General features: G+C 47.5%; 2 protein-coding genes across 2 annotated transcripts in view; both read right to left on the minus strand.

The window, feature by feature from the left end:
* SLC7A5 (solute carrier family 7 member 5) overlaps positions 1–8,295 on the minus strand; it is a 31,691-nt gene extending 23,396 nt beyond the window's left edge. The window contains exon 1 of the mRNA XM_066557737.1: positions 7,665–8,295. Within this exon, the coding sequence (XP_066413834.1) occupies positions 7,665–8,247 (583 nt within the window). The 5' untranslated portion in view covers positions 8,248–8,295. The remainder of the gene's footprint in view (positions 1–7,664) is intronic.
* A 4,191-nt stretch (positions 8,296–12,486) lies between these two features.
* On the minus strand, positions 12,487–25,961 carry CA5A (carbonic anhydrase 5A). The gene is made up of 7 exons (XM_066557590.1): positions 25,814–25,961; positions 24,615–24,812; positions 20,752–20,870; positions 19,721–19,816; positions 19,221–19,283; positions 17,798–17,953; positions 12,487–16,519 (listed from the first exon to the last, which is right to left on the minus strand). The coding sequence occupies exons 1-7, from the start codon at positions 25,944–25,946 to the stop codon at positions 16,385–16,387; spliced, it is 900 nt and encodes a 299-aa protein (XP_066413687.1). The 5' UTR covers positions 25,947–25,961; the 3' UTR covers positions 12,487–16,384.
* Between the last annotated feature and the right edge of the window lie 1,116 nt (positions 25,962–27,077).

Here is a 27,077-nt window from a genome sequence, read left to right on the forward strand (position 1 = left end):
AAGTGTTAGAAAGCTGAAGGGATGGCAGATGGACAGGGGGTGACTTTTCAGAGAATCCCAGACTGGTTTGGGTTGGGAGGAACATTAAAGCTCCTCTTGTTCCAATCCCACGGGCAGGGACAATTTCCACTGTCCCAGGTGGCTCCAAGTCCATTCCAGCCTGGCCTTGGGCACTGCCAGGGATCCAGGGGCAGCCACAGCTGCTCTGGGCACCCGTGCCAGGGTCTCCCCACCCTCACAATAACAAAAGTTTCCCCTACACCTAATCTAGCTCAGGTGATTAATTACTCATGACTCTGGTAGGAGAGATCCTGGTTTTTGCTCTCCAGGTGCTGTTCATCCCTTCACCCTCCAGGGACTGCTCCAGCCCAGCCTCATTCCAAGGCAACTCAAACCACAGAGGGAAATCTGAGTTTCTAAATACACCAGCAGGTCTGGCTTCAGTATTTCCTCTGTCCTGCAGTCCCTGCTGGCTTCAGGCACCTCACTGAACCTGCTCCACTGGCACTCACCTGCACAGCCAGGGAATTCCCCACTCCTGATAGGAACAAGGACAAACTGATTAATGTGACACCAGACCCAGGACTTTACCCACAATTCTCATTTTATGGCTGTTTGCCTCTGAAGTTGCCTCCCAAGCTCTCTCCCAGACACAACTCCTAGAGGACAACAGGAAAAACTGCAGACAGATAAATGGATCAATCCCTCCTAGAACACATCCATGGAACCACAGCTCCTGTGTCTGGGGAAAGGCAGGATGGGGAGAGTGAGGCTGTGCCCAGAGCAAACAGTGGGAATGGAGCAGACACAGCTGAACCTGGGCTGCCACTTCTGATGCAAGAGCCTTGGCAGCACTGCTGTCCACAGGCACAGCTGCAGCTCTCCCAGGACAAGGGACAGGGACAAGGATCCAATTCCCACAGGGAACTGCCTGGGGGTGTCAGAGCTTGCTCAGCCCAAGATCTTCCTCAGCAGCTTTGCAGGTGAAATCTCTGGAATGAGCACAGGAATGAATTCCCAAGGTACTGGCACAGCTGCCTGTGGGGTCACACACACTTGCACAATGGCCCTTTTGTCCCTAATTTCACCTCCTGGGCCCAACCTGTGGCACTGGCAGTGAGATTCCACCTACACCTCTGGAACATGGGTAAATGTGTGGAAGTAGCTGCCTTTAAGGGACTAAACTCTTTAACTTGCTCTTAATTCCCATGGGAGTCCTGTTTGTGGTATCACAGGACCCAGTGATAACACAGAGCAGGTTGGGAAGTTGTGGAAAATAAAGGGAAATTGAAGGGACAATGAAGAGAAATCCCTTCCATCAGCTTCCCTGCCAGGAAAACAAGGCCTGTGAACTGCTCTGTCATGCATGACTCTGTCTGTAAGCCACATTTCCAGAGTGCCTGGCCCCTGCCACTGTAAGATGATGCTCCCATTTACCATCTGCCACTGGGTGATGTTGACTTTCCCTCACAATTACTCCCAGAACATTCCTTACCCCATCCCACAGCAAAGGCTGCTCCTCTCCCTCCACATGAAGTGCAGATCACAGTTAATCCACACAGGACAAAGCAAAAATTAAGTTCTACTGAGCAGAGTGGATGAAACCCATGGGAAAATCAATCCACCAAGGCAAAAACACCCCACCAATTTTATATTCCAGCGGCTGGGATGTTACCGTGTCTCCCAAAAATCTGTGGTGACTCTTTCCAACTGCACATGCCAACATGGGACAGGCAAGGTCACAAGCAGAAAATGATTCAGGATATTTCAACTTGGCAGGTATTGACTGAAGACTTTTGTGCCCTGCAAGGTGGGGAAGGGAAAAAGCAGAGGGAAAAACTTTGCAGATATTTCTGCAAGGACAAATCCCTGGAGAAACTTAACACCCAGGGCAGTCAGTCCTGGAAGGGGAAAGGCCTGGGGGCACATGAGGCTGTTGGAAAGCTCCTGGCCTCAGAGTCAATGTGTCCATATTAAAATGTCCTTATAATAATCAACATCCCTGGCAATGCTTCCCAGTTCCCTTTTTATTCCTCTTTCCAAAACAGCAATCAGGGAATGGACACATCAACAAGGAGAAGGCAAACTTGCCCTACCAGGGGGTTTAAAAAAGGGATCATCTCCAAACCCACACTGAGGCCAGGAACTCTGGATGTCCCAACAAACAACCCCAGGCAGCCTGACCAGGTCAACACCCCTATCCCATAATAAGAGTAGGACACAGGAAAACTCCAAAGAATTCCTGAGTGTTGGGAGAGGTGGCTCCTATCTAGAGGCAGGAGCTGCTATTTTGGCTCCTTAGGAAGAAGGCTGTGATTTACTGCCAAGGTTTCCAAAGGACATGACACAGCAATTCCACCAACAGGACATTTTACCTCAGGAAAACAAACAAAATACAAGGAGAAAGAGCTTTTCTATATCTTTTCTCCCTATTTCTCCCATTCCCATCAAATTAACCATCCCAAACTACCTCCATGCTCACCTCACAGAAGCATCTTCCCAACAGGGAGCAGCACCTGCCACTGTTTTGTGTGCACAGAATCCAGCTCTGCATCCTGACTGGAAAACCTGAATTTCCCATCCCTTGTACTGGATCTGTGGCCACATCTGGCCCTGGGACTATGGAACTCTTGGAATACTTAAAACAAATGATGCTGCTTTAAATGAGGCTGACCCTGGAGGGGTTTTCCACAAAAACCTTCCCAATTTGTTCATGCCAGAGCAGAAAGACTCAGAATGATCTCAGTGATACCATAAATGATTCAAACACAGTAACATTTATTGGGGTAATTGTTGTGAGAGCCAGGAGAGGGGAGCTGGAATTGCAGTGGCTGCTCCCTGTGTGTTTCAAGAGCCCTCCAAGCTCTCACTGATTTCTGGAGAGCCCTGTGAGTGTCAGAGCCTGTTTCCATTAATGCTGCTCTAATTAAACACAGATTAAAAAAGCAACCTCAGCCCTGCAGCCTCTGCCATCCAGCAGGGGCTCCACAGACCCTTTCCTTCCACTCCACTCCACCAAGGGCAATTTGCTGATGGAGCTTTAGTCCCTTAATCCACCTTTCTGGAGGAGGGAAAAGAAATCTTCAAAGCTTCACACCCAGCTTGTCCTGGCTGATTAATGAAAAGCAGCAATGCTGCAGAAGGAACCCATCTCAGGCAGACAGGCCCTGGGTGTGTTTGGTGTTGGCAGTTAATTCCTGATGAGGTGAAAATCCACACACCTGTAAAAGAGCTGAGCCTGGCAGCAAAACCTTGATGTCAAATAAAGACATTCCTGCTTCCCACAGGATCTGGGACTTCTGGGTGCAATGCTGACACTGGATATTCCCTCCTGGACAGCTTGGCAGCCACCCTTGCTTGGACTCCTTCTCTCAGGAGTGTCAGCACTTCCACAGGACAAGGGCTCTCAGACCTGCCTCCTGCTCATCCTTCCACTCTCTGGCTGCTCTAAACAGAAGAGACAAATGAGGAGTTTATCAGCATTCCCTGGAATCCCAGCCCTGCAGGGGGAATGCCCAACAGCAGAGCTCAGAAGCAGGGAGGGAAGTTTAGATAAATTCTGAGGAAGATTAAAATTCCCTGGCTTTGATATTGCTGTGCTGGCATAATTAGTGCCAGATTTCCATATCTAATTAACAAGTGAGACACGAATTCAGAAGCAAACTGTCAAACTGCTGATCTAACACTGAGGAGCAAGAACAAAATTAAAACAACAGAATATCCTGAGCTGGAAAGTATTCACAAGGATGAGTTATCGAGTCCAATCCCAGTTTTCCACTGTGGAGCAGATTTTCTTGTCAGGAAATCAGGGAATTCTAGAAGCTGTATGTGGCTCTCAGGGTGTGAGGATGTGTGGGATGAACAGCTCAGGCACTTGTGGAACACCAAGATCCAGCTCAGGGCTGGCAGCAGCTTCATTCCTGTCTCCCTGATGCACAGGGAATGAATTTACTGCACCAGACCTGGGCAGGTGCCTCTGTGCAAGCAGGAAATCTGCAAATCAACAGTGGGAAATGAGGAACAGCCACAGCATCTTTAATAAATCAGTTTAACACCTTCCATCCCTGAGCCCTCTCTGGAAAACACAGCGTGTACTGGTGATTTTTACTGATTTTTGTTAGGATTTATTAACTTGAAGCGTTCACACAAGTGGCAGCAGGATGGAAAGAAAACCTGAGCCCCTCACAGCTGAGACAGAGCACAGGATCCAAGGTTTAATTCTTTGCCGTGTCCAATATTGACATTGTAATGCAGATCATCAGGGATGCAAATTCAGCACCTAATAACTGTCCCCCCACCCACTACAGAAGAGGTAAAACTGGTTTAGATGAGCTCAGAAGTGAGAGAATTCAAATTATTCCTGGGTTTGCACACAAATGCACAAACTCTGTTTCCTGAACTTCCAATTTTTGTACACCAAACGTGGATGGATTTTGTGTTATGAGTTTTAAAGTGTCAACCATCCAATCTCCCAGCTAAAAGAGATGCTCAAGTTTCTGAATCACCCAAGTAACCTGCAGCCTGCAAAGTCTTCAGCCAAATTTGGGGAACATGAAATGAGGCTAAAGATGAACAGCCTGACCCCTCCTGCTCCAGGAAGATTTCCCTGGAGTGGATTCCCAGCTTTTATTTGTGGCAAACACCACAGGCACTCCCGGTGCCCATGAAAGAAGCCCTGCATACCAACTGTGTGTAGATTACAACCTCCAGGGCAGAAAATACCTGCTTGTAGGGAAATTCTCCTTACCACCCACCTTGTTTTCCTCAGCACCTTCCAGGGGAACAAAACTCTCTCTTCCAACCATTTTTTTCCTTTCACTCAAGCCTGTGATTTAGATTCTCTTAATGCATTAATTCACTCTCTGAAGTTCACGGTGGCAAATTCTGAACAACACATGATTTATTCAACCCTTCAGCAGCAGCAAAGTGGAAACAAATAACTTTAGTTATTCCTCCTCTTACTACAAACTGTGCAGCCAAGTGCATTTCGTGTGGAGATACAAACCCTGCAAGGAATAGAGCTGGGACTGTTCTGCAAGGCTGGATTTTGGCTACTGTACCCCAGCCCCAGGTCCCAAATTCCTCTGCTGCTTCCCAAGCTGCTCTCCCCCATTTTGAGTAACTCATTCATGTATGTGCTACAGCCTATGCACAAATAGGTCATTTTTTTTTCGACTCTAGAGCTTTTGAAAAGACTAAAGAAGTCTCTCTGTGCAGTTTCTGTTTGAACAAAGCTGTTTGTGAGTCCCCACAAGTGTTGTGTGGCTGCCTGAGCCCCTGGAGCAGATTTATTTCGTTTATTGTTCCTGGGTCACGGTGTGGTTTTGGCACCAGGGAGATGAAAAGCTGATTCCAAAGCTCAAAGTTCCAAAAATCAAAGTTCCAAAAATCAAAGTTCCCAAAAGCTGCCCTGCTGAAGGCGCTGCAGGATGAACAAACCTCTTGGAGCAAAGGAGACAACCCCAAACTTAACCCAAAGCATAAACAAACCAAGAGCCAGCAGTGCAAGGGGGAGCAGAGCTTAAAGGAGAAACACATGGGGATGATGCAGATTTGGAGAACTCCAAACCTTTCCCTTGGCAGTTCAGGATAGAGGTTCAAGAACAAATTCTGCCCCAGGCAAATCCTAATTGTTACCAAAGGAAGGCTGGAGACTTTTCTTGGAGGAGCATAAACAGGAATGAGAGCTGGCTCCAAGGAGTTTGGTGCTGCAAATCCTCACCAGTGAACAGATCCCAACGTGGACAGGTCTGTTTAACCCTGCCCTGGGCTTTGAGCAATAGAATGGGAACAGAGACCCCTTTTGGGAATGATCCTGAAGATGAAAAGTCACTTTTGGTTAGAAACATGTCCCCAAAGGCTTTGCCAGCTCCATCTGTGCTCGCACGGCAAAACTTTGCCATAAGGCAGCAAGAAAACCTTAAATTATATCCTAATTCCTTGGTTTTTCAGCAAGGAGCACAAGTAGCACGTGCATTCCTGCCCCTCTCCTGAGGAACCCACAGCGCAGACCAGCAGCAAAGCTCGAAAATCAGATTTCCAAAAGGCAGCACACCCATCAGAAGCACTATTCCCTGACCAGTTTACAGCTGTCTTTGTTAAATGAGTACATTTCCCTAAGAAACACTCTACACACTGTAAAAAATTTGGATGGAAATCCACATACCTGCCCAGGTACCTTTATATTCCTAAAAATCAGCTGCGGACTGAGCAGTTTCAGTCTTGCCTGAAGAAAGCACAGCCCAGTGCCATGCCTGTTATCAATCCTATAATTAACCATATCATTTACCTCCCACAGCCCGGGTCAGGCTGGCTCTGAGACATTTCCAGACAATCTATCTTCCCATAACGACCATGTGCTGCAGCTTTGGGATGCCTGAGATCCTCGGGGGGGGGGGAAGGAATCTCACACAATTCTAGAAAAGGGCAGCACCAACGAGCAGCTTCCCTCTCATCGTTTAAAATGCAAAAATGTAGAGATCACCTGGCTGTGAATTTGTACAGTGAAGAAACGATTTATAAAGCCCTCACAAAAACTGAATCTTCTCCCAATAAACATCTCTAGAAAGAGATTAAATTCCAGTGGAGCAGAACAGACTGAATGGGAAATGAGGAGGGAAGAGGCAGGGCATGGTCCTGTATTTAAAGGTTTGGGAATTTGGATGGGGTGACTTTGCAGTCAGCAGAGGAACAGAAAAAATGATTTGAGTGGCAAAACTGCAGATCCCAAAAGAGCAGAGAGGTGACAAAAAGTGCATTGGGAGAGATCTGAGTGCCCGGGCAGGGCTCTGTGTGCCCAGGCTGGCACCACTGCTCCTGACTTCACCCCACCGTGACCGAACATCCCTGCAAGGCATCGCCCCAGAGACAGACAGACGGACAGACAGCCAGACAATGTTTGCTGGCAAAAGAAACCCCACAAAAACAGGTTTTGAGCGCGCTATCAGCGCACACACGGGCGGGAAACACCTCCTCTCACATCTGGTGCTGAAAGCAGCTCAGGGGCGAGTTCAGCACCAGTTGCTGGTGACAGATAATTGTTATCCTCACCCAAATCCGCACACCAACGCCCACAGGGCCCTGCAGAGCCCGGGGACAAGGGGGCTTTACCCTGCATGGTCCTGTGGGAAAGCACAAGAAATCCCATTCCAGCTCCCAGGAAAAACGCATGCTGCATTGATCACACGCTGCTCGGGAATCAGAGAGCCTCACTAGCCCACAGCTGCCATTTGAGGAATTTTCTGCTGAATTTTTTACGGGTGGAGACACATTTTCTGCTGTGGCTATTCAAAGTAGCCAAAAAAACCCCAAAAACCCAGGATGTAACCAGCGTAGCACAGGAGAGATGGTGCAGATCTTTAGGGGAAGGTGATGGAGAGTGAGGAACCACGTGGAGTAGGAACAGCGGGGACCTGCGGAGGGTCACTGAATCACGGAATGGTTTGGATGGGAAGGGAATTTAATGGTCATCCTGTCCCATGGGCAGGGACACCTTCCACCAGACCAGGATGCTCCAGCCCGGTCACCTCAGTGATCCGGGGGCAGCCACAGCTTCTCTGAGCACCATGTGCCAGGGCCTGCCCACCTTCCCGGGGAGGAATTCCTTCCCTAAACCCCACCTGCCCCTCCTGCCTGGCACCCGAACGCCACTCGCTGGTACTTACAGACACACAGACAGGCCACCAGCTTGGCGGCCTCGTCGGGCACGGGGCAAGTGGGGAAGATGGGCTTGAGCAGGTAGGTGGCGAACACCAGAGCCACGATGTACTGCGAGGAGGGCCGGATGATGAGCAGCTCTATCCAGAGCTTGAGGAAGGCGGGCAGGGAGCCGTACACCTCCAGCATGTAGGCGTAGTCCCCGCCGGACTTGGTGATGGTGGTGCCGAGCTCGGCGTAGCACAGCGCGCCCACGATGGAGAAGGCGCCGCACACGGCCCAGACCACGAGCGAGAGCCCCGGCGAGCCGGCCTCCCGCAGCACGCCCGTGGGGGTGACGAAGATGCCGGAGCCGATGATGGTGCCCACGATGATGGCCACGCCGTTGAGCAGGGTGATGTTCCGCTTCAGGGTCACCCCCTCCGCCGAGCCGCAGGGCGATGGCGAGCGGGCGCAGCCGTTTTCCTGCGCCCCTTCCAGCATCTTCTCCATCGCCTGCTTCTCCTCCTCCTGCGGCAGCGAGGCGGCCGAGCCGGCCGGGCTCCGCTTCTTCACGGCATTGCCGGGGGAGCTGCCGCCGCTGGCGGACATGGTGGCGGAGCGGCGGGAGCAGCGGGCGCGGCCACGCCGCCACCTTCGGCCGCCCCTTTTGTTCCGGCGGCGGTGGGCCGGGCTGCGTGCCGGGGGGAGGAGGAGGAGGAGGAGAGCGGCAGGAGGAGGGCAGGAACGCCGGGGGATGCTGCAGCGCCCCCGGGGTGCCCGCTCGGGCCCGCGTCGCTCTCAGCCCGGGCCCCAGAAGGGACAGAGGGAGGCAAAGGCCAGCCCGCGGTTCGGCCCGGGTGGCACTCGGTGCCCGCAGGGGAGAGGTGTTAGCGGCGCTTCTCCGCCCGGCATGGGCGCTGGGCCTTCGGTGTGCTCTGTAAAGGAGCTCCTGTAGAGGAGAGCGGGTCCCTTTGCATGTATACATGTATACAGACATGTATGCGTGAGATACAGGAGATACAGACATGTATGTATGGTATACAGGATATACAGACATGTATACAGGATATACAGATGTGTATGTATGATATACAGGAGATACAGACGTGTATGTATGGTATACAGGAGATACAGACATGTATACAGGCTATACAGACGTGTATGTATGATATACGGGATATACAGACATGTATACAGGATATACAGATGTGTATTTATGATACACAGGATATACAGATGTGTATGTATGATATACAGGAGATACAGACATGTATGTATGGTATACAGGATATACAGACATGTATACAGGATATACAGATGTGTATGTATGATATACAGGATATACAGACATGTATACAGGATATACAGACGTGTATGTATGATATACAGGAGATACAGACATGTATACAGGATATACAGATGTGTATGTATGATATACAGGAGATACAGACATGTATACAGGATATACAGACGTGTATGTATGATATACAGGAGATACAGACATGTATGTATGGTATACAGGATACACAGACATGTATGTATGGTATACAGGATATACAGACATGTATGTATGGTATACAGGATATACAGACATGTATACAGGATATACAGATGTGTATTTATGATATACAGGATATACAGATGTGTATGTATGATATACAGGATATACAGATGTGTATATATGATATACAGGATATACAGACACATATGTAAAATATACAGGATACACATGCATGTATGTAGGAAACACAGGATATACATACATATGTGTATGATACACAGATATGTATGATATACCCACATGTCTGTATGATATACAGCCATGTATGTACCATGTACAGACATGTATGTATGTATATCCTGCCTCTCCCAGCCCCATCCTGCCATGCTTTTCCATCCCAGTGCACAAGCACAGGGCAAGGCCCCGGTGCTGCATCACCTGCACCTCTGCAGAGGCGCTGCGGGAATCAGCCCCTCCTGGCAGCCAAAAAGGCTTCTCTGAAACATTAACGAGTCACCAATCTCAAATCTGACAGATGGAAAAGCCACCAAAATGCTTGTTTGTGAAACGAAAATATAAAATAATTCACCCATCTGGCAGTCGTGCAGGGAAAAAAGGCAACGTGTGCCTCACTGAAGGCAGAGGTTCTGCATCCAAGGAGAATCACTTGGGTACTACAGTAATGCCCAAGGAGCCAATCCCTCAGCAAATTCAGATTCCCTCTTGCCCTCTTGGGAGGAGAGAAGCTCAGAGGCTCCAGCCTGGAAGCTCTGATTGCAAACATTCCCTCTGAGGGTGGTACCTGTGAGGAGCTGCTTCCCAGGCAGTGCTGTCACACGGGGAGTGGTGCTTGAGCTCCAAACCCGAGACTGGTTCAAGCTCCTGGAGTTCCCTCTGTGCACGGTTCAGACACGCAGGAGGTGGCCTGGAGGGTTTTCTCCAAGAGAACTCCAGGGAAACGTGAGGTGGACATTCTGGGGGGAAAGGGCACATTTCAGTTCCATTTCATTTCCATCATGACCACTTCCAGCCATTCCAGAATCCCAACCAGCCCAGTCCTCAGAGCACTAATCCAAACCTGACATCTAGTGGCTGCTCAGGGGCTCAAAAATCTGCTGCTGACTTTAGGTAAACATCCAAATTCTGGAAGGGAGCAAAACCAGAAATTACCTTGGCACGAAGCACGTTCCTCCAGTTTTCAAGGAGAAATGGGACCCTGAAGAGACTGAAAAGACTCTGACAATTAATTAAAAATAAACAACAAAACATTTATCACGGGTTTTCTATAACCCCCAAAGCCTTTTTTTACTTTACTAGTTTACCATGACAGGCCATTTTTGTTGCTGCATTTCATGATTTCTCCCAGGCCCATGAAATCAGGAAAAGAATCAGATACTTACAACAAATGGGATTATCCCTGTGTCAGCCTTGGTACACAGGATGCAGCAGACAGGACTGAGATTGAAATTAAGTATTTGCTTCAGGTGTTTTCAGATGAATACTCACTTATATTTTGGGGGAATAAAATCATTTCTCAAGGGATTTACTTCTCCAGTGCTCCAGGCCAAGCTCCTCAAGGCCAATGATGACCTGGAACCAGGATCTCCTGAGCTGGAAGGGACCCACAGGGATCAAGTCCAATTGCTGGCCCCAAGAATCCCACCATGGGCATTTTACACCTGATATGAGCCCACAGAGACATTTCCATGAGCTCCCACAAGAATGGGACACAGTTATCCTGTTCTAATTCTTCCAAAGGGGAGTTTCTTCCTGGACTCAGAGCTGAGGACTGAAATGCCAGGCTTCAGACAGCAAACACTGAACTGCCCTGTTCCAAGCCAACCTCGTGCTTATCTCTCGTACAAATTATTGCAAGTTATTGCATGGGAGTTCATTCTGCAACTGTTTTTCCATTTGTATTCCTGAGAAAAGACCAGCCTGGCACCGGGGTGTGTTCCCAGAGCCGACATCTTCAAAGCAGCTGCCAATGGCAGGTGCTGTTATCAGCCGGCCCTGAGCATTACCTCTCCTCAGGGCCCCGAGTTCTTCCGCAGGATCTTTGAAGACTATTTGATTATCCAATCAGCTCTCCATGTGCTAACACTCAGAGCTTGGCACATCAAAAAGGAGGAGGGAAGGAATGATTTGTCAGAAGCACAAACAAGGAGCAGGAGCAGGAGCAAATGGGCCATTTGTCAGGAGGGATGGGGATGTTTTGAAGCAGTTATTTGGAAAAGCTGCCTTGATCCTGCTGGCATCAATCCCCCATTTCTTCAGCAAACACCTCAGCTGTGCTGATAAAGAGCTCAGAGCTGCTTTTCCTGGGTAAATGGAAGGGGTGGCACTTCTAGAACCATTAAATGGTCACAAGAGCTGAGCTGGCCTCACTCCTAACCCAGGCCACTCCACAAGAAAATGGGCTGCCCACCCACCAGCACACTTGGGGAACCTTCTAGAAACATTACCTACAATTATTTTAGGGGGATTCCTTAACCAGGAATGGAAGCTCCTGTTGTTCTTATCAAGAGAAACTTCTTTGGATTAATCCAGCTAAACAAAACCTGTCTGGGTGAGAGCTGGACTCCAGGCGTGGCTCAGCTGTGAGACAGAAATTAACACTTATTTCACCCAAAGTTCACGGAATCGTGGGATACTTTGGGATGAAGGGACATTAAAGCTCATCCAGTTCCAACCCTGACACCTCCCACTGTCCCAGGGGCTCCCAGCCCTCTCCAACCCAGCCTTGGGCACTGCCAGGGATGCAGGGGCAGCCCCAGCTGCTCTGGGCACCCTGAGTGAGGGCCTCCCACCCTCACAGTTGTGATTCCTTCCCAATATTCCATCCAAACCCACTCTCTTAGATCAACTTCTAATCGGTATCAGTAATTTAATCGACTTAAAGGGTTTTTTTGGCTTATTTGACAGCATTGCTGTAGGCACAAGCAGCAGCTGAGTCACAGCACCCAGCTCGAGGCTCAGTGTTATGACAGAGGAAGGAGCTCAGCTGACAGGACCAGCTGAATGGGCAGTGTCCAGTGAAGGAGCTCAGGAAAGGTCCTGGAATGCTGCTGGAGATGGCCTGAGGCATCTGCCTGGCTGTGATCAATCATGGGACACCCTCCAGCAGCACAGAGAGCTCTTTGTGCTTTCACTCTAACACAGCTCAGCAGAGCCTTTCAGGGCTTGGAAGTATCACAGAACATCTGCCAGCTGATCAGACTCTGCTCCTAATGAACTGGGGCATTCCCAAAGAGCAATTCTCATCTTTTTTTGACAGGAAATTTGATTTTTCTTTTTTTTTTTTTTTTTTAACTTGAAAAGCTTAATTACACAACGAGATACAGGCATGGGTTTCTCTGTTCCTTTATTGTAGTTGCACTCTAATGTAACAGTGTAAAATGCAGCAGCTGAAGGGTTCTGTACATCAGGGAAAAACTCTGGGGAAGGGCCTGGACCCCAGGAAAACAAAAAGCATTCCCTGTTCCAGGTGCTGTCTGCAGACAGTGATTTCAGTTATGGTCAGGCAGGTAACACACATTAAATACACAACATCATAAAGGCCACAGAAATGAGATGCACAAAACAAACAAAAAAAAAAAAGCCAAGATGTACCAGGAAATACAAGTTAAAACATCCCAAATTAAGGCATGAGGGGACCCTTCATCCAAAGCAGAATTCCAGTCCTCTAAAACCCTCTGGAGATCAAAGCAAACTCCAATTCTGGAGCTTCCAAAGGCAGGGGATACCCTCCTGTCATCCCTGCCAGAAAAGGCAGCACAAAAGTGGGCAGGAATGCCTGGAGAGTGAAAGTTCTGGAATGCAGGAACAGGGACCAAACACCCCAACACCAGAGGAAGGTGTCCCCAGTGTGAAGTCAGCCAGGCCAAGGTGAGAGCAGCAGTTCAGAGGAATCCCGAAAGGCAGCTGGAATCAGACCAGCACAGACCTCCACACCTCCTCCTCCTCCTCCCTTTGCAGGGAGCTGTCCCACAATTATTCCTGTGCCAGTCTTTAACTGCTGGGACTTGCTGCCCCAGGAATGCCTCCCAGGGCAGTATTCACTAATAAAGTGACTCTTATGCAAGGAAAATACAAATGTGTGCTTTGACCCTTTTGTATTGTGCCACCCAAAAGAGCCCAAAAATTCCTTTTTAACTTAATTGTGCAAAATCAGCTCTAACCCAACAATCAAATAATTTTTCCACACAGAACTGGATGAGAGAATAAGGCACAGGAATTCTATCCCATCTCTTGATTTAAACACAATTATTTTCCTAAAGTTTACATTCACAAGGTCAATAAAGTCATTGTAACAGGAAAGTTAGAACTGGAAACAAACAAACAAACAAACAAACAAACCTCAGTGTGTTCATTTCCAGATTAATTCCAACAATCTGCCCTGCAGCTGAGCTCCTGCCTGCCTTAAGGAGATGCTGAAACACTACACATAAATGCAGGACTCAAGAAACAGCAAAATAAATGTAAAACCCTGTAAAATTTCTTTTTGTAGCACAGTACAGTTTTTTTTTTAATCTACATTAACCCTGTTTTCAGATATTTGAAGTGATCAGTGCTATAATTGGAATTTCTTTATTTTATGTCAGTAAAAATAAGTGTGATTTGATGGAGATATGGACACAGCTTAACTGCATCACTGGGTAATTCACTATTCTCTAACAAAGCTTCCATGGCAATACTTGAACAAAGCAAATCTCTGTGAGAACTTGAAATAAATCTCTCTGAGAACTTGAACTGGATCACAGGGAAGGGAATATCCCACATCCCCTCTGATGAATGCAGGGGGGTTCAAAAGGGATTTACACATCCAGGAGGAAAATCTGATTGAAAGGAGCAAAGCATGGAGAGCTCAGTGGCTGTGAGGCTGCTCCAGAGCAGCTGGAGTTGAACACTTAGACCCTGGCAGTTCCCTAAAATAAGCTGGGTTTTGGGTTTGTTGGGAAAGCTGGATCAACTGGTGACTCTTCTCAGTGGATCAGAGAAATCCAAAACCTCAGTGGAAATGACAAGAGCAATTTAAAACTGAGCATTTAGAAAAGCTTTTTAAAAGATCCATTCATAAATGAGAAGGAGATTGATGCACCCACAGCCCAGTGCTGCTGAGGCAGCTCTGTTTTAAATAGAAGGCAACATTAAGATGTCTTTGTATTACAATTTTTTCTATTAATGAGTAGAAAATATCTGAGCTGCTGCCATCTTTCTCCAGGTTCCTCCTCAGAAAGTGTCTGCAAGAACAGCACTGAATAAATATCTCAGACTTAATGACTGGATCATAATTATTATATATTCAGGCAAAAAGTAAAATAATTATTTTTTTCCTGTTCCCTGGACTGTAGATGTTCCTTCCAGCTTTGTTTTGGAATGTATCATTCTCCAGCAAAATCATCACTGATGTGGTTTTGTAGCTGAAAATCTGAGTGATGATGGCAAAGCCTGCAGAGTTCAACTGAGATCATGGAATCAGAAAATCATGGAATGGTTTGGGTGGGAAAGGACCTGAAAGCTCATCCAGTGCCAGCCCTGCCATGGCAGGGACACCTTCCACTATCCCAGGATAATCCCAGCCCCATCCAAAGGGAGATGGCACAACCAAGATGGAAATGTTCCCCAGACAGGGAGGGCTTGGGGGAACTGGTGAAACCAAAGAGCTCCACTGAATTCCCAACAGGAAAAATACCCTGCACTGGGAGAGAGGGAGATTCCCTTCCTTCCAGCACCCAGAGTCACTCAGTTGAAGTGGCCACATTGCAGGGACAAAGGCACAACTGTAGCACCAGAACAGCAGCCTGAGGTAGAGCTGTTGAGGAAGGAAAGGCAGGATCTGGGCACTCAACTGCTTCAAAACGTGATCTCAAACCCTTAAAAACATCAGGCTCACACTGAAAAGTGTTAAGGTGCTTTGAAACTGAATACTTGGACTTTAAAAAAACCAAAGTACCAATTTGAAAGGTCTGGATTTAGCATTGCCAAGCCAGGTTGTGGCTTCACTGAATCCCACCAGGAATCAAACAGAGGGAGGAAAGATTCCTGAAAAGATTCCTGAAAAACAACCCATGGAGATGACACAGACAGAGCTGCTCCTCATCAGAAATCTGGTGCAGGAATTTGATCTGCTAAATACAGGAGAGCATACAGGCCTGAGAGAAGATTAGGCTCAGTAGGATGTGAGAGGTCAGTGATCCCTGGGGCTGTTGGATCACAGCTCCTGGCAAGGGCTGGGAGCTGGCAGCTCTCACAGCAGCTCTGCTTGGTCCACAAATCAATTCCAACCCCCACTGGACCTTGTTCCCATAAGGTGCCATAAAAACAAACTGGTCCCCAATGGTCCTGAAGCTGGCTAAGTGTTTTTATAGGAAAATACATCTTAAGGCAAAACTGAAGAGAGCACTGGTGCTCCCTGAGTTACTGAAATAAAAGCCCTTTCTCAGTTTTGTCCACCCTCTCCTAGCACTGGTTTTAGGAATTGGTTTGGGTTTTTGCCCCCCTAATCCCAAGGGAGGTTCAGCCTTATCTAATCTTGCCTTCTGTTGATGTGATCAGTTTCCTGGGATCAATTGAACATTTTCACCTAATTTGCTGTTCTTGCCAGTCTTGAGACACTGGTGAATTCTCCTCTCCTCCCTTCTCCTGATAGATTATTAACAGGGGAAAACAAAAGCTGCCAAAGCTTCTACACTTGTTAAAAGGTTTTAGAAAAAGTCCTCTGGCTCCTGGTGTCCTTGCAGTGGGCATTCTGTGGCACCCACATCAAACACGGAATGTGCAGCCAACAGAATGGAAAGAGATCCTGGAAGTCATCTTTGCCCTTCTCCTCTCATCCAAGGAAAAAGGAAGAAGGTAAAATGTCTCTGAGACAAGCTAGTTCCCTTCCAGCTCTCTTCCCAAACATCAAACAATTCCCTAAAAGGACCTGATCAGGCCTGATACTTTTCTTTGCTTCCCACTTCTTCTTTCTTAAGAATTTTCACCCAGGATTACTAATTCATGCAAGGCACTGAAAGAGCATTTGGAGAAACACAGAACAATCCAGAGAAGGAGCAGGGGAGGAGCTCTCCTGTCCTTATCTTTATCTGTCTTAATAATTCCTTCTTGACCGCTGCCTCGGAACAAGTTAAGGGTTAAAATATCACTCACTTCTTAAAAAAAAAAAATCAAAACTAAAAACCCCAGAGCTTTCCTGGGGCCAGCCAAGGAAGGGCATGGACAGCAAGGGCAGTGCTGGGGCAGCTAGGGGCCGAGCTGGGGGCGGAAGGACGAGCGCACGGTGCGGTCCATCAGCGGCTGCAGCGGGCGGAAGTTGTCCACCATCCTCCTCTCCTCCTCCCCGTGCGACGTGAACAGCAGCGTCCTGAAGGCCTCCAGCTGGGAAGCACAAAGGGCCACTCCTGTCACCTCCCAGGAACCCCCCCACAGGGGGAATTCGTGGCAAAGGACAAGAGTTCATTCTCAGAGAGGGGAGTGAAATCAAAGGTAGCGCTAGGTTTGTGTTCGGAGGGGTTTTAGCAGCCACATCTGCTGATAAACATTGTCACCTTATCTACAGCAGCATGGAATTATCAGTCACCTGCTACCCTTAGGGAAATCAAATCCCAAATGTGGCACCAGGTTTGTGTTCTGAGGGGTTTTAGCAGCCACATCTGCTGATAAACATTGTCACCTTATCTACAGCAGCATGGAAGGTTTATCAGTCATCTGCTACCCTTAGGGAAATCAAATCCCAAATGTGGCACCAAAGGTAGCGCTAGGTTTGTGTTCGGAGGGGTTTTAGCAGCCACAGCTGCTGGTATCCACACCAGCATGGAAGGGTTATCAGTCACCTGCTACCCTTAGGGAAATCAAATCCCAAATGTGGCACCAGGTTTGTGTTCTGAGGGGTTTTAGCAGCCACAGCTGCTGGTATCCACGCCAGCATGGAAGGGTTATCAGTCACCTGCTACCCTTAGGGAAATCAAAGCCCAAGTGTGGCACACCTGAGAGAGCTATTGCCACTAAAATACTTCATCCAATCTCCATTTGCAGCCTCCCTGGCACCCAGAAAAGAGGGAACCCCAACAATGCCCAAGTTATTCTCCTCTCACTGGTTTGTAACTGGGGTTAAAATAAAGCAGCAGATCAGGTTCTAATGCTCACAAGGACATTCCAATGGTAAATCACTGCTATGAGAGTAAAGAGCCAAAAAAAGAAAAAACTGAGAACAATTTCAATTTAAAGGAATGCCACACTCTGCCTGCAGTTCTCTGTTAACAATTTCCAGCTCACAAAATCCTCCCTTCTTCCCTTCCCTCCACTAAAAGGCAGCATCATGCTAAGGAGAGCAAAATTATAAGAATTCCAGTAAGTTCCTAAAACCCCCCAAATTTTCAAGGGTCAGCTTTCCAGAACTGTATAACAGATCAAGATAAAACTCTTGAGAATAGATGGAAAGGTTGAATCAAGCTGGAAAAACATCTTGGAGAGGTCTTTCAGTATTAGTGGCTGTTAATGCCAGGATTCCTCCCCAAATCCTGGGTTGAAACAGTCACAGATCTCTGAAAACACAGAGAATTTTTGTCTTTGCACAGAGAATTACTGGCAAACAACTGGTTCTGAGCATCTCTGTGGCAGCAAGAGGCGTGGTCTGAGAGGAAAATTGAGATTTACCTGATCCTCATCCACCTCGATCGGCTTCTTCTTAATGATCCACGTGACTGACTCGGTGAGGGGGGGAGTGGTCAAGGAGCCCGCATAGGTCCAGTAATCCGGGCAGGAAGGGAGCAGGCACGAGGGATCAAAGACATCAAACTCGATCACAGTGTCCTAAATGGCAGGGAAAAAACATTTTTAAGGATGTTTTTAAGGTGTTTTGAGAAAAAAATGGACAGACAGTTGAAAAATATCTTGAGAGTGAGGTTTAAAAGTGTGTTGTGTGTGCATGGGAAATGGGGTGTTGGGAATATTAATGATGTTATTATTTTAAATCCTTCACATTTGGGTAAAATTGGATTTGAGGTGTAAGGGGCAGCTGCTGAGCAGACAGAAGTTAAATATTTCTGCTGTCCCCACAAGCCATTAGGAATTCAGTGCAGGAGAAACAAGGAGTGAGAAGGATCAGGGGCCTAAGGCTTTGTGGGAGCTGGGTGCAGCCAGGAAAAAGAGGGAACAAATGGTGGAATAAGTTCAGGTAGCTGTGCCAGATCCTTAAAAGACTGCAAACAAAAAGTGGTTTACTTTTCACCATGTGATTTTAGGCAGCAGGAACAGCACTGAAGTTTAATTTAAATCAAATATTCCCATTTCCAGAATGTTCATTCCCACTCGTGGGATATATCAGGAGCTTCAAAACCCAGGATTTCCCACCCAAACATTGCACCCGGGGGAGTTTCAGGATATACTGGGGGATCTTGGCTTAGTTTCTTTTAAATTCACATGCTGTAAATGATATTATCACAATAGATGTACATTCAGATTTGGGGAGGTCTTCTGGCACTGAACTGACACGTTTGGTGTTTATCTGGCAGAGCTGTCACTGCTCTGATATAAAAACTTGTTTTATTTGGGTTTTACAATCTCCTTCACGTGAGAAGCAGTGGCACAGCGACTTCAGCTGGATGAGATTAGAAGTTGAAGTGGTCGATGTGGTTTTCTGAGTGTACTTTCAGAAGGGAGCAGGCAGGGGAAGTGGGAAATGCTGCTTCTGTCAGAGACTCAGCGCTCCCTCTCCTGGCAGGAGCCTGCCAGGAACGATCCCGTTCCCCCAGCAAAAATCCACTGTTTATAAAAAAGCAAATAACCTCCTCAAAGATCAGACAGAAATCAAAAAGCCTTAATCCCACAGTAAACAAACCCCCACTTCAAGCATGTCCTTGTAAGGGGAAACAATCTCGAAGAGCAGCATTTCTCCAAGAGGTCTGGAAAGCTTAAAGTGTCCAATTCCTCCTGAAAAATCACCTTCCCTTCCCACTTCCAAGGTGTCAAGGAGCCCCCCCAGTAACATTTAAGGAAGAAAGCTTTACTGGGTGTCCTGTGGTTCTCCAAGTGTTCTTTCTGCTGGGTGGCAATGGCTGGGACACCTCAGAGCACTGACCTTGTGTCTGACAGCTGGCAGGGCATCCACCAGGGTCTGCAGCCCCTCGTGCCGTGCTCCCAGCTGCAGGGACAGGGAGGGGGTGGAGAATTAACAAGATTGATCAATAATCAATCAGTTCTACCTATCAGCCTAAGTATTTTTTCATAAGCACAGGATATTTAGGGTTGGAAGGGAGCTCTGGAGATCATCCAGCCCAAGGCTGGAGGAGCACATTCAGCTGGGTCTGGAATGTCTGCACACAAGGAGATTCCATGTCCTCCCAGGGCAGCTGTTCCACCCTCAACAGAAAGTTCTTCACACTGAGGTGAAACTTTTTTAGTTTCTGGCCATTGCTCCTCATCCTGTCACTGGCACCATTGAACAGAGCCTGGCACCATCCTCTGACACCCCTTGGGAACATTGATGGGATTGATGGGATCCCCTCTCAGCCTTCCCTAAATTGCCCTAAATTGGCTTGAACAGAATGCAAACAGAAAGGCCCCACAGAACAAAATTACCTTTAAGAACACTCCAATAACAGCCAGACCATTCCCTTCCATCACAGCCTCCTCAAAACTCGGGTACTCCACAGCATTCCAGTGCACCAAATGCAGCTGAAAGAGGAGTGACAGAGAAGTCATGCCCTGCCCAGAGCACAGACACCACACCTGGCTGCTGATCCTGGCAGGGTGAGGCACTGCAGGGAGCTCCTCAGAAACCACAGAAATGAGGAACTAAGTGCTCTTGGTAAATAATGGTCCTTCCCTTCCTTTTTTGTCTTGTTTTAACCAATAGTTAGGACTCACCACATTTAAAAGAGGTTTAGCCTGTGGCAGTCTGCCTCCAGGAATGCTGGTCAAAGGCACTGACAAAGCTGGCTCTTCCATCTCTTTCCTCTCTTCCCAGGAGGAGCAGAGCACCCTGTCCTGCTGAGGAACATCCTCCTGCACACAACAACCCTCCTCTGCACTGCTGGCAGCCAATACATTGAGGGGTTTTGTGTGATAAATGAATACCCCAGCCCAAAACTTAGTCACAGTCTCCCTGTTAATGAGGATCTTGCCAAGCTGGCAGCAGCACCACGAACACACCAACAGGAGAGAAACTCTCCTTAAAATAACCCATCATCACTTGACAAATTCTTCTCCTTTGGCAAAGAACTGTGGTCAAAGCTGTCACAGTTTCACATTTTCACTGACTTCATCCTTTTTATTGATGTTTTCTTTCTTAGCAGTTACTTAAGTATCAAAGTTTTGCTATTTTAGTAACTGTTCATCAGTTGCAAACAGAAAATAAGGTGATGTTTTTTAAGAGTATGTGTTTGTTTCTCTGAAAAATTTAGTAACAATAAACAAAGTGATTTTTAACTTTCAGTAATGGGGCCAATGTCCAGTTTTCAGGCTGTTCTCCAGAAAACACAGAGAATTTTTATAGAATAAAACAGCAGATGAGCTGTAGCACTTCAAAATAAACTGCAATTCCTCAGTTGGGAGTTTTCACAGACACACCTGAGCTAAGCATTTGCATTGTTCAGGATTTCATCTCATACCTCAGCTGGGTAAAATTTACAGTCAACTGTGTGCTCTGAGCCCCAGTCATTGACAGCTCCCCAGTGGAAGTGGAACTGCTTTAGCCTGTACTGGTTTTCCAAGGGGCCTCCAACGATGACTAGAAAACAAAACAAGACACACACGTTAATAAATATGATTTAGAATTGCCCAGACCAGTCAGTCCTTGGAAAAAATTGCCCATGAAAAAGTGCAAAGTGGAGCAACTCAAACAGTGCCTATCTACACTTTGCCATGACCAAGTTACTCAAGCAAACACATTCTGGTTCTCCCTGCACCAAACTGGAGATGAGTGAAGTCTCCTCATCCATCTCCCCTCGAGGGAATGTTTTCCCAGGGGAAAACACCAAGGCTGGCACAGTCACAATGGTGAGTGTCCCATTCTCACCCCTCTGTCAGAGCAGGAGTGTCAGGACTGCCTGTGACACATCTGTTCAATGTATTCAATGACATCCCTAGCAGGATCTGTGAAAAATGTTGACATTTCTCATGACAAGACTTCAAAAGGCAAATAATGCCAGACAAATCAGTATATTGAGTCAAAGGTTCAAGTCTCCTGCAAGCTACAAAAATCCCAACATCTTATTCTGCTTCAGCACAGCTTCCAGACTGCACAAGCAAAGGTCAGCCAGAAATGTGTTTTGTTGTGCCCACAAGCTGTTCAGGAAGGATTTAAACATCCAGTCTGCCACTGGGCAAGCTTCTGAAAGATTTGATGCCCTTTTCATCAAGGAGTAAAGGCAAAACTTCAGCCTTCTCTCCTGATTTCAGAAGGCCTCCCATCCTTCTGCAAACACATGAATGAAGTCCATGCCCAGCTTTCTGCTTCCACTCATTCCCTCCTACCTGGACCAAAACCATCCTGCAAAGTCATCTTGCTAATTATGAAATCAGAACATCTGATGAGATGAGAAACCCTAATTACTTCCAAGGGCTAATAACACTTATGGAATCAGGAACCCATTTAGGTTGGAAAAGAGCCTTTCCAAGGCTTCATCCAGCACTAAACCATCAGCAGCTGCTGATTTTTACTGAACTGTAGGACATGGGGAAGTTTTACAGCAAACTTTGGTATAAAGCACCCAATCCCAACACTGCTTTTGGAAATAAGTTAATCACTTCCATGCTAAGGAGAAAACAATGAGAGGCATTAAGAGATTTTCTTGTATTATTTTTTTTCCTGAGAGCCAGCCAGCAGGTTTGAAATCTGAACCAGACAGGCCTGTGTGTGTGAAAAGGGAATAAATGAAAAGGAGCTGTGCAAAGTGACATTGAATTCATTTCATCCCCTGCTGCTGAGCTCTGGGCATGAATGCAATGCTGACCATCACTGGGAGATGCCAATGCCCCATCCCTGGAAGTGTCCAAGGCCAGGCTGGACAGGTTTGGAGCAGCCTGGGGTAGTTGGAGGGTGTCCCTGCCCATGGCAGGGGGTGGAATGGGATCAGCTTTAGGATCCTCACCCAAACCATGCTGGGATTCTGTGCTGGAGAAGGGGTGGGAAAACACGTGGGTCACACAGCCAAGCCCCTCATAAGTGAAGTTTCTGTGCTCTAACACAATCCACTCCTGTGTATGTGATGATACAAACCCACAAGTGACTACAAATTTGTGTTATTAACCACATGCACCTGAGTATTTACCTCACAAATAACTTTAGGCACAGACACATGTATGGACTCAGGGTCCTGCAGTGGCCACCAGAAAGTGACAGGAAACAAAGAGAAACTCCAGTCCCTTCAGAAGCATTTCCTCTCCAATTACAACCTTGACAATTTCAAAACACAAGTGAAGTTTGAGGGGCTCTAACAACAAGAATCACATCAGGTGTTTCTTGCAGCCCTGGCTCTGGTTCAGCCTCGTTTCTGGTGGCACCACACACAGACAGACCACATGCTGTACATACCTTCCCCTCACCCTCTTCTTCCTCCTGCTCTACCTTCAGCTTTAGCCCAAGTCTTGCAAACCCCATCTCAGGATTCAGGCATTTTTGTCTATCCTGGGTGTCTTTCTCATCTTCTCTTTCGACTGTGGTGCTTTTGTTTGCTCCCAAGCTTTCTTCTCTGGATTTCTATGATTGTTAGACAGAAGCTGGCAGTGAGAAGAACCAGAAACAGCAAGAGTGAAGAAAGAAAGGTGGAGAAGAGAGACAGGCACGTGAAAACTGGGGGTTATACAGCAACACCTCACTGTCTGTTGCTTCTCTGTCATTTTGGAGCCCTGGCACTGATTGATTGATGCCATCCTACCCTTCATGGACTTTAATTCATTTAAGGAAGGTGAGGAGGATGAAAAGGCAGCAAATGCTCCCAGGGAAAGATTTACCCCAAGGAAAGTCTCACAGACAAAGCAGGTAAGATCTTTCAGAGGTGAGCACCTGATGATTCCAGCCTTGCCTTTATGCCACAAAAACTGCTCCTGTGCAATTAAATATTGCATATTTCTGAGCCCCCTACTGGCAATTCCCCTTTCTGCTAAACACTTTTCAGGATCTTATCCTCAACAGATAGTGGGGTGTGGCTTGTAAAGCAAGAGGTTGTTTGATGAAAAGCAAAGCCAGTCTAAAGTTAGTAAATTAAAATTACTGATGAGGTAACAAGTGATGAGGTAACAGTCTGTCCTCTAACCCAACCTCACCGAAAAAAAAACCAGCACTTCTTCATGACATCAGTGCTTAAATGAGCAAGGGCAAGGATATTCCCTCTTGGAAATGGATACTCCAAGTGAACAGCTAGAAACAAGGAAAACAAAACGAGCCCCAAACATCACACAAGCTCCCTGCATTCCACCACCACCGTCTTTTGCTGCACTGTTTTATCAGCCTCTTTCCAAACATCAACCACAAACGCTGGTGTTGTGCAGACCAAGTGTTTGTTTGTGTGCTGGAGGCTCCCTCCCCGAGGGCATTGCTAAATCCCTCAGGAAGCTGGAGGAGCTCTCATGGTCAGCAGTCATTTAAAACATAAACGGCTCCAATCCAACAGGTTCAAACTTGCTCAGGGTCCTTCAGTTTTTCCCTGCAGGACAAGCTGAGCAATCCTGCTTCACAACAGCCCTGACCAATTGCTACCAGCTCACCCACCCCTATGAAATACCTTTATATTCTGCAATATCCTTTGGTAAAGGCAGCTTTTAGAAAGAACATGGACAGAAAATCTGGGATTTGGGAGCAATATCTTGATTTTAAGTCAATTTTTTACTCTGTTGAGCCTTTAAAAAGGTTGAGCTGCTCAGGTCAGAGGTTTATTCACATGAAATTGCTGGAATGCATGGTTGGATTTTCCATGCACTCCTGCTTCCCCTAAAACAACAGAGATACACACACACACACACCTGCTCTCGAGGGCAGAGCCCAGTTTTATTTCATTCCCTAAAACCCCACAGAGATAAGTGTGTGTGCTTTCCAACTGCAACTCATTTGGCTGCTGATTATTTCAAGTGCAGTAAATATCTTTATTAACACCACAAAAGATAAATGGCAGATTACTTCAATAAAGAGCAGTGAGGGAATCAGGTTTCAAATTGAGTAAGTACACATAGAAATGACTGAAGATTGACTCGTGTGGGTAAAGTTTATTACAAAACATACAGGGCACTGAGGCTTGTGAAAGGAGTTTCAACATACAGCAGGGGATTTGTGCACAATGCCCATGGTAATAAAAACACTGTAAATGTGAAGTCTGTTTGGAATTTCTTCATCATGATTCCCACCACTTTAAACCCAGCATTTTTTTACTGTACTTTCATTTTCAACATCAGGTCTTACATCACACAGGTGTTTCTCCTCTCTTAGCATTAACGAGACATTAAACAGATTTTTTCCCCCACCCGAGTTTTTACTCACTTGATTTATCAGTAGAATCATCAAACTCCACCAGGAAGGAGTAGCCATTGTTCCAGATGTGAAGACAGGTGGTGGGGTCATAGCTGATTTTCAGAGGCTTCAGGAAGGGATCATAAACGCTGTCCCTCCACTGGATGTTGATGGGAGACTGGCGGGTGCCTCCGGGAATTGTCAGCGGGCTCTGCCACAGCGGATGCACTGCAAGATGAGGGGCAGAGTCAGGCTGATGCAGAACACAGAACTTTCTGGCAAGGGTAGGTGCTGTGTCACCAAAGGCTAATTCGAGTCAGCTGGTGCCCAGGAAAGCAAAAGAAAAATAAAACATTCCAGCTGCATGACTCAAAGCCAAACAGGAAAGCGCAGTAATTTGACTTAGAACCATGTCAGTACCTTTCTGCCTTTGCAGAATGCTCTGCAAAGAAATTGTCCCCTTATTTCCCAGAGAGAATGTTTCCCTATTTTAAGGCTGCTTTGTTTACACACCAGCACCATCAGCTGAGCTGGGAGCGCTCCAGACATGGGATAATTCCCAGTGGGAAGCAAAACATTCTCTAGAAGAAAACACAAGCAGAGGGGTTACCCCACAAAGGGGGGGTTCAAAGCTCCTGCAGCAGGAGCTAACCCCAACCACGCCAATCCTGACCAAACTGCTTCGTGCAGATAGCTCCTGTCAAACCCAAACCCAGAAATTTTGGGGACCGCTTGGGTCTGGCACAAGCAGGACAGGTACATGAATGGTTTCCACAGGATTTTGTTCTGCTTAAAACCAGAACTGCCACCTGTGTGGAGCTGTTCACCCGGTGACCCGCACGCAGCGCCTCTGCCGAACCCCAAATCATGATGCTTCGAGCATCACTTTACAGGCTACTTCACTAGACACCACTGCTCAGGGTCTTCTAAACGAGCAATTAAAAAGAAATTAAACCTTCAAACCACTCACACGAGGGATGACCGAAACACTTCCCTCCCGCCCCGGTTTCCCTCAGTGAGGCGCAAACTGCGGAGCTCCGTAAGGTCAACTCAGGCAAAGGCGGCGCAAAACACTCCCTGCATTTATTTAAAACACCGCCACTTCCTGATGCTTCAGCCGAGGACAAAGCCAGGCAGAGCTCGGTGTCTCCCTTTCCTACACAGAGCTGGGCAGCGATGGCGGGACAGCGGCAGGGCGGGCAGGGGGGCTGAGGGACAGCGGCACTCACGGGCGTCTCGCAGGCGGTAGGAGCAGCAGGCGCCGAGGCTGCACCGGCGGCTGCCCCGCCGTGGGGAGCAGGACGAGGAGGACGAGGAGGAGGTGACGGCGGCCGCCCAAGCGCGGCGGAGCAGCGGCAGCATCGCGGCGGAGATCGCGGAGCCGCCGCCCAGCCCAGCCCAGCCCGGCGCGGCCCCTTCCGGCACGGCCTCCCCGCCATGGCCCGGGGGCGGGCTGGGCCTGCCCTCGGCGGCTCCTCGTGCTGGGACAGCCCCGGAGCAGCGGGAGCGGGGCCCTGCAGGGTGGGGATGGAAATGTCCCGTGCTCAGGGTGGGCCCCGTGACCCTGTCAACAGCGCGTCCCTTCACATCGAAAGGGATTCCTTCGCACCGAGAACATCCCTTCAAGAGTACTGCCTCACCCGAAAGTGTCCTCACACCAAAATAGTATTTACTCCCTCACACCGAAGCATTTCTCCTTTATCAAGTGTTTTCCTCTCACATATTTATTCCCTCACATCAAAAGGGATTCCTTCACACCGAGAACATCCCCTCACCCAAAAGTGTCCCCTCACACCAAAATAGTATTTACTTCCTCACATCGAAGCATTTCTCCTTTATCAAGTGTTTTCCCTCACAGAGTATTTACTCCTTCACATCAAAAGTGATTCTTTCTCATTGACTACATCCCCTCACACCAAATGAGCATTGCCTCACATCAAAAGCACATCCCCTCACACCAAAATAGTCTGTTTCTCCTTTATCAAGTGTTTTCCCTCACATAGAGTATTTATTTATTCCCTCACATCAAAAGTGATTCTTTTGCATCAAGTACATCCCCTTACACCCAATGAGCATCACCTCACATCAAAAGCACATCACCTCACATCAAAATAGTATTTATTCCCTCACATCAAAATAGTATTTATTCCCTCACACCAAAGTAATTCTCCTCACACCAAGTGCATCCCCTAGCACCAAAATAGTGTTTATGCCCTCACACCAAAAAAATGCACAGAGGTGAATGGCCCTGGCACAGCACAGTCCCTTCTCCAAGCCACACTTGAAAAAGTTATGAAAAGTTAATATTTACATTTACTTTTTTTGGCTGTCAGAAAGGCAAGAGGCCAAAATAGTCCCACCTTGGACGGTGAAAGGGTCAACTCAACTGAACTCAGTGTTCACCCGACACTGCCCGAGGCAGAGACATCTCAATGAAACTGGTTAAAACCTTCATCACTCCTTCTGTTCCAGCTGCCAGTAAGGAACACATAG

Source organism: Molothrus aeneus, chromosome 11 (genome assembly GCF_037042795.1).
Source record: "Molothrus aeneus isolate 106 chromosome 11, BPBGC_Maene_1.0, whole genome shotgun sequence".
NCBI lineage: Eukaryota > Metazoa > Chordata > Aves > Passeriformes > Icteridae > Molothrus > Molothrus aeneus.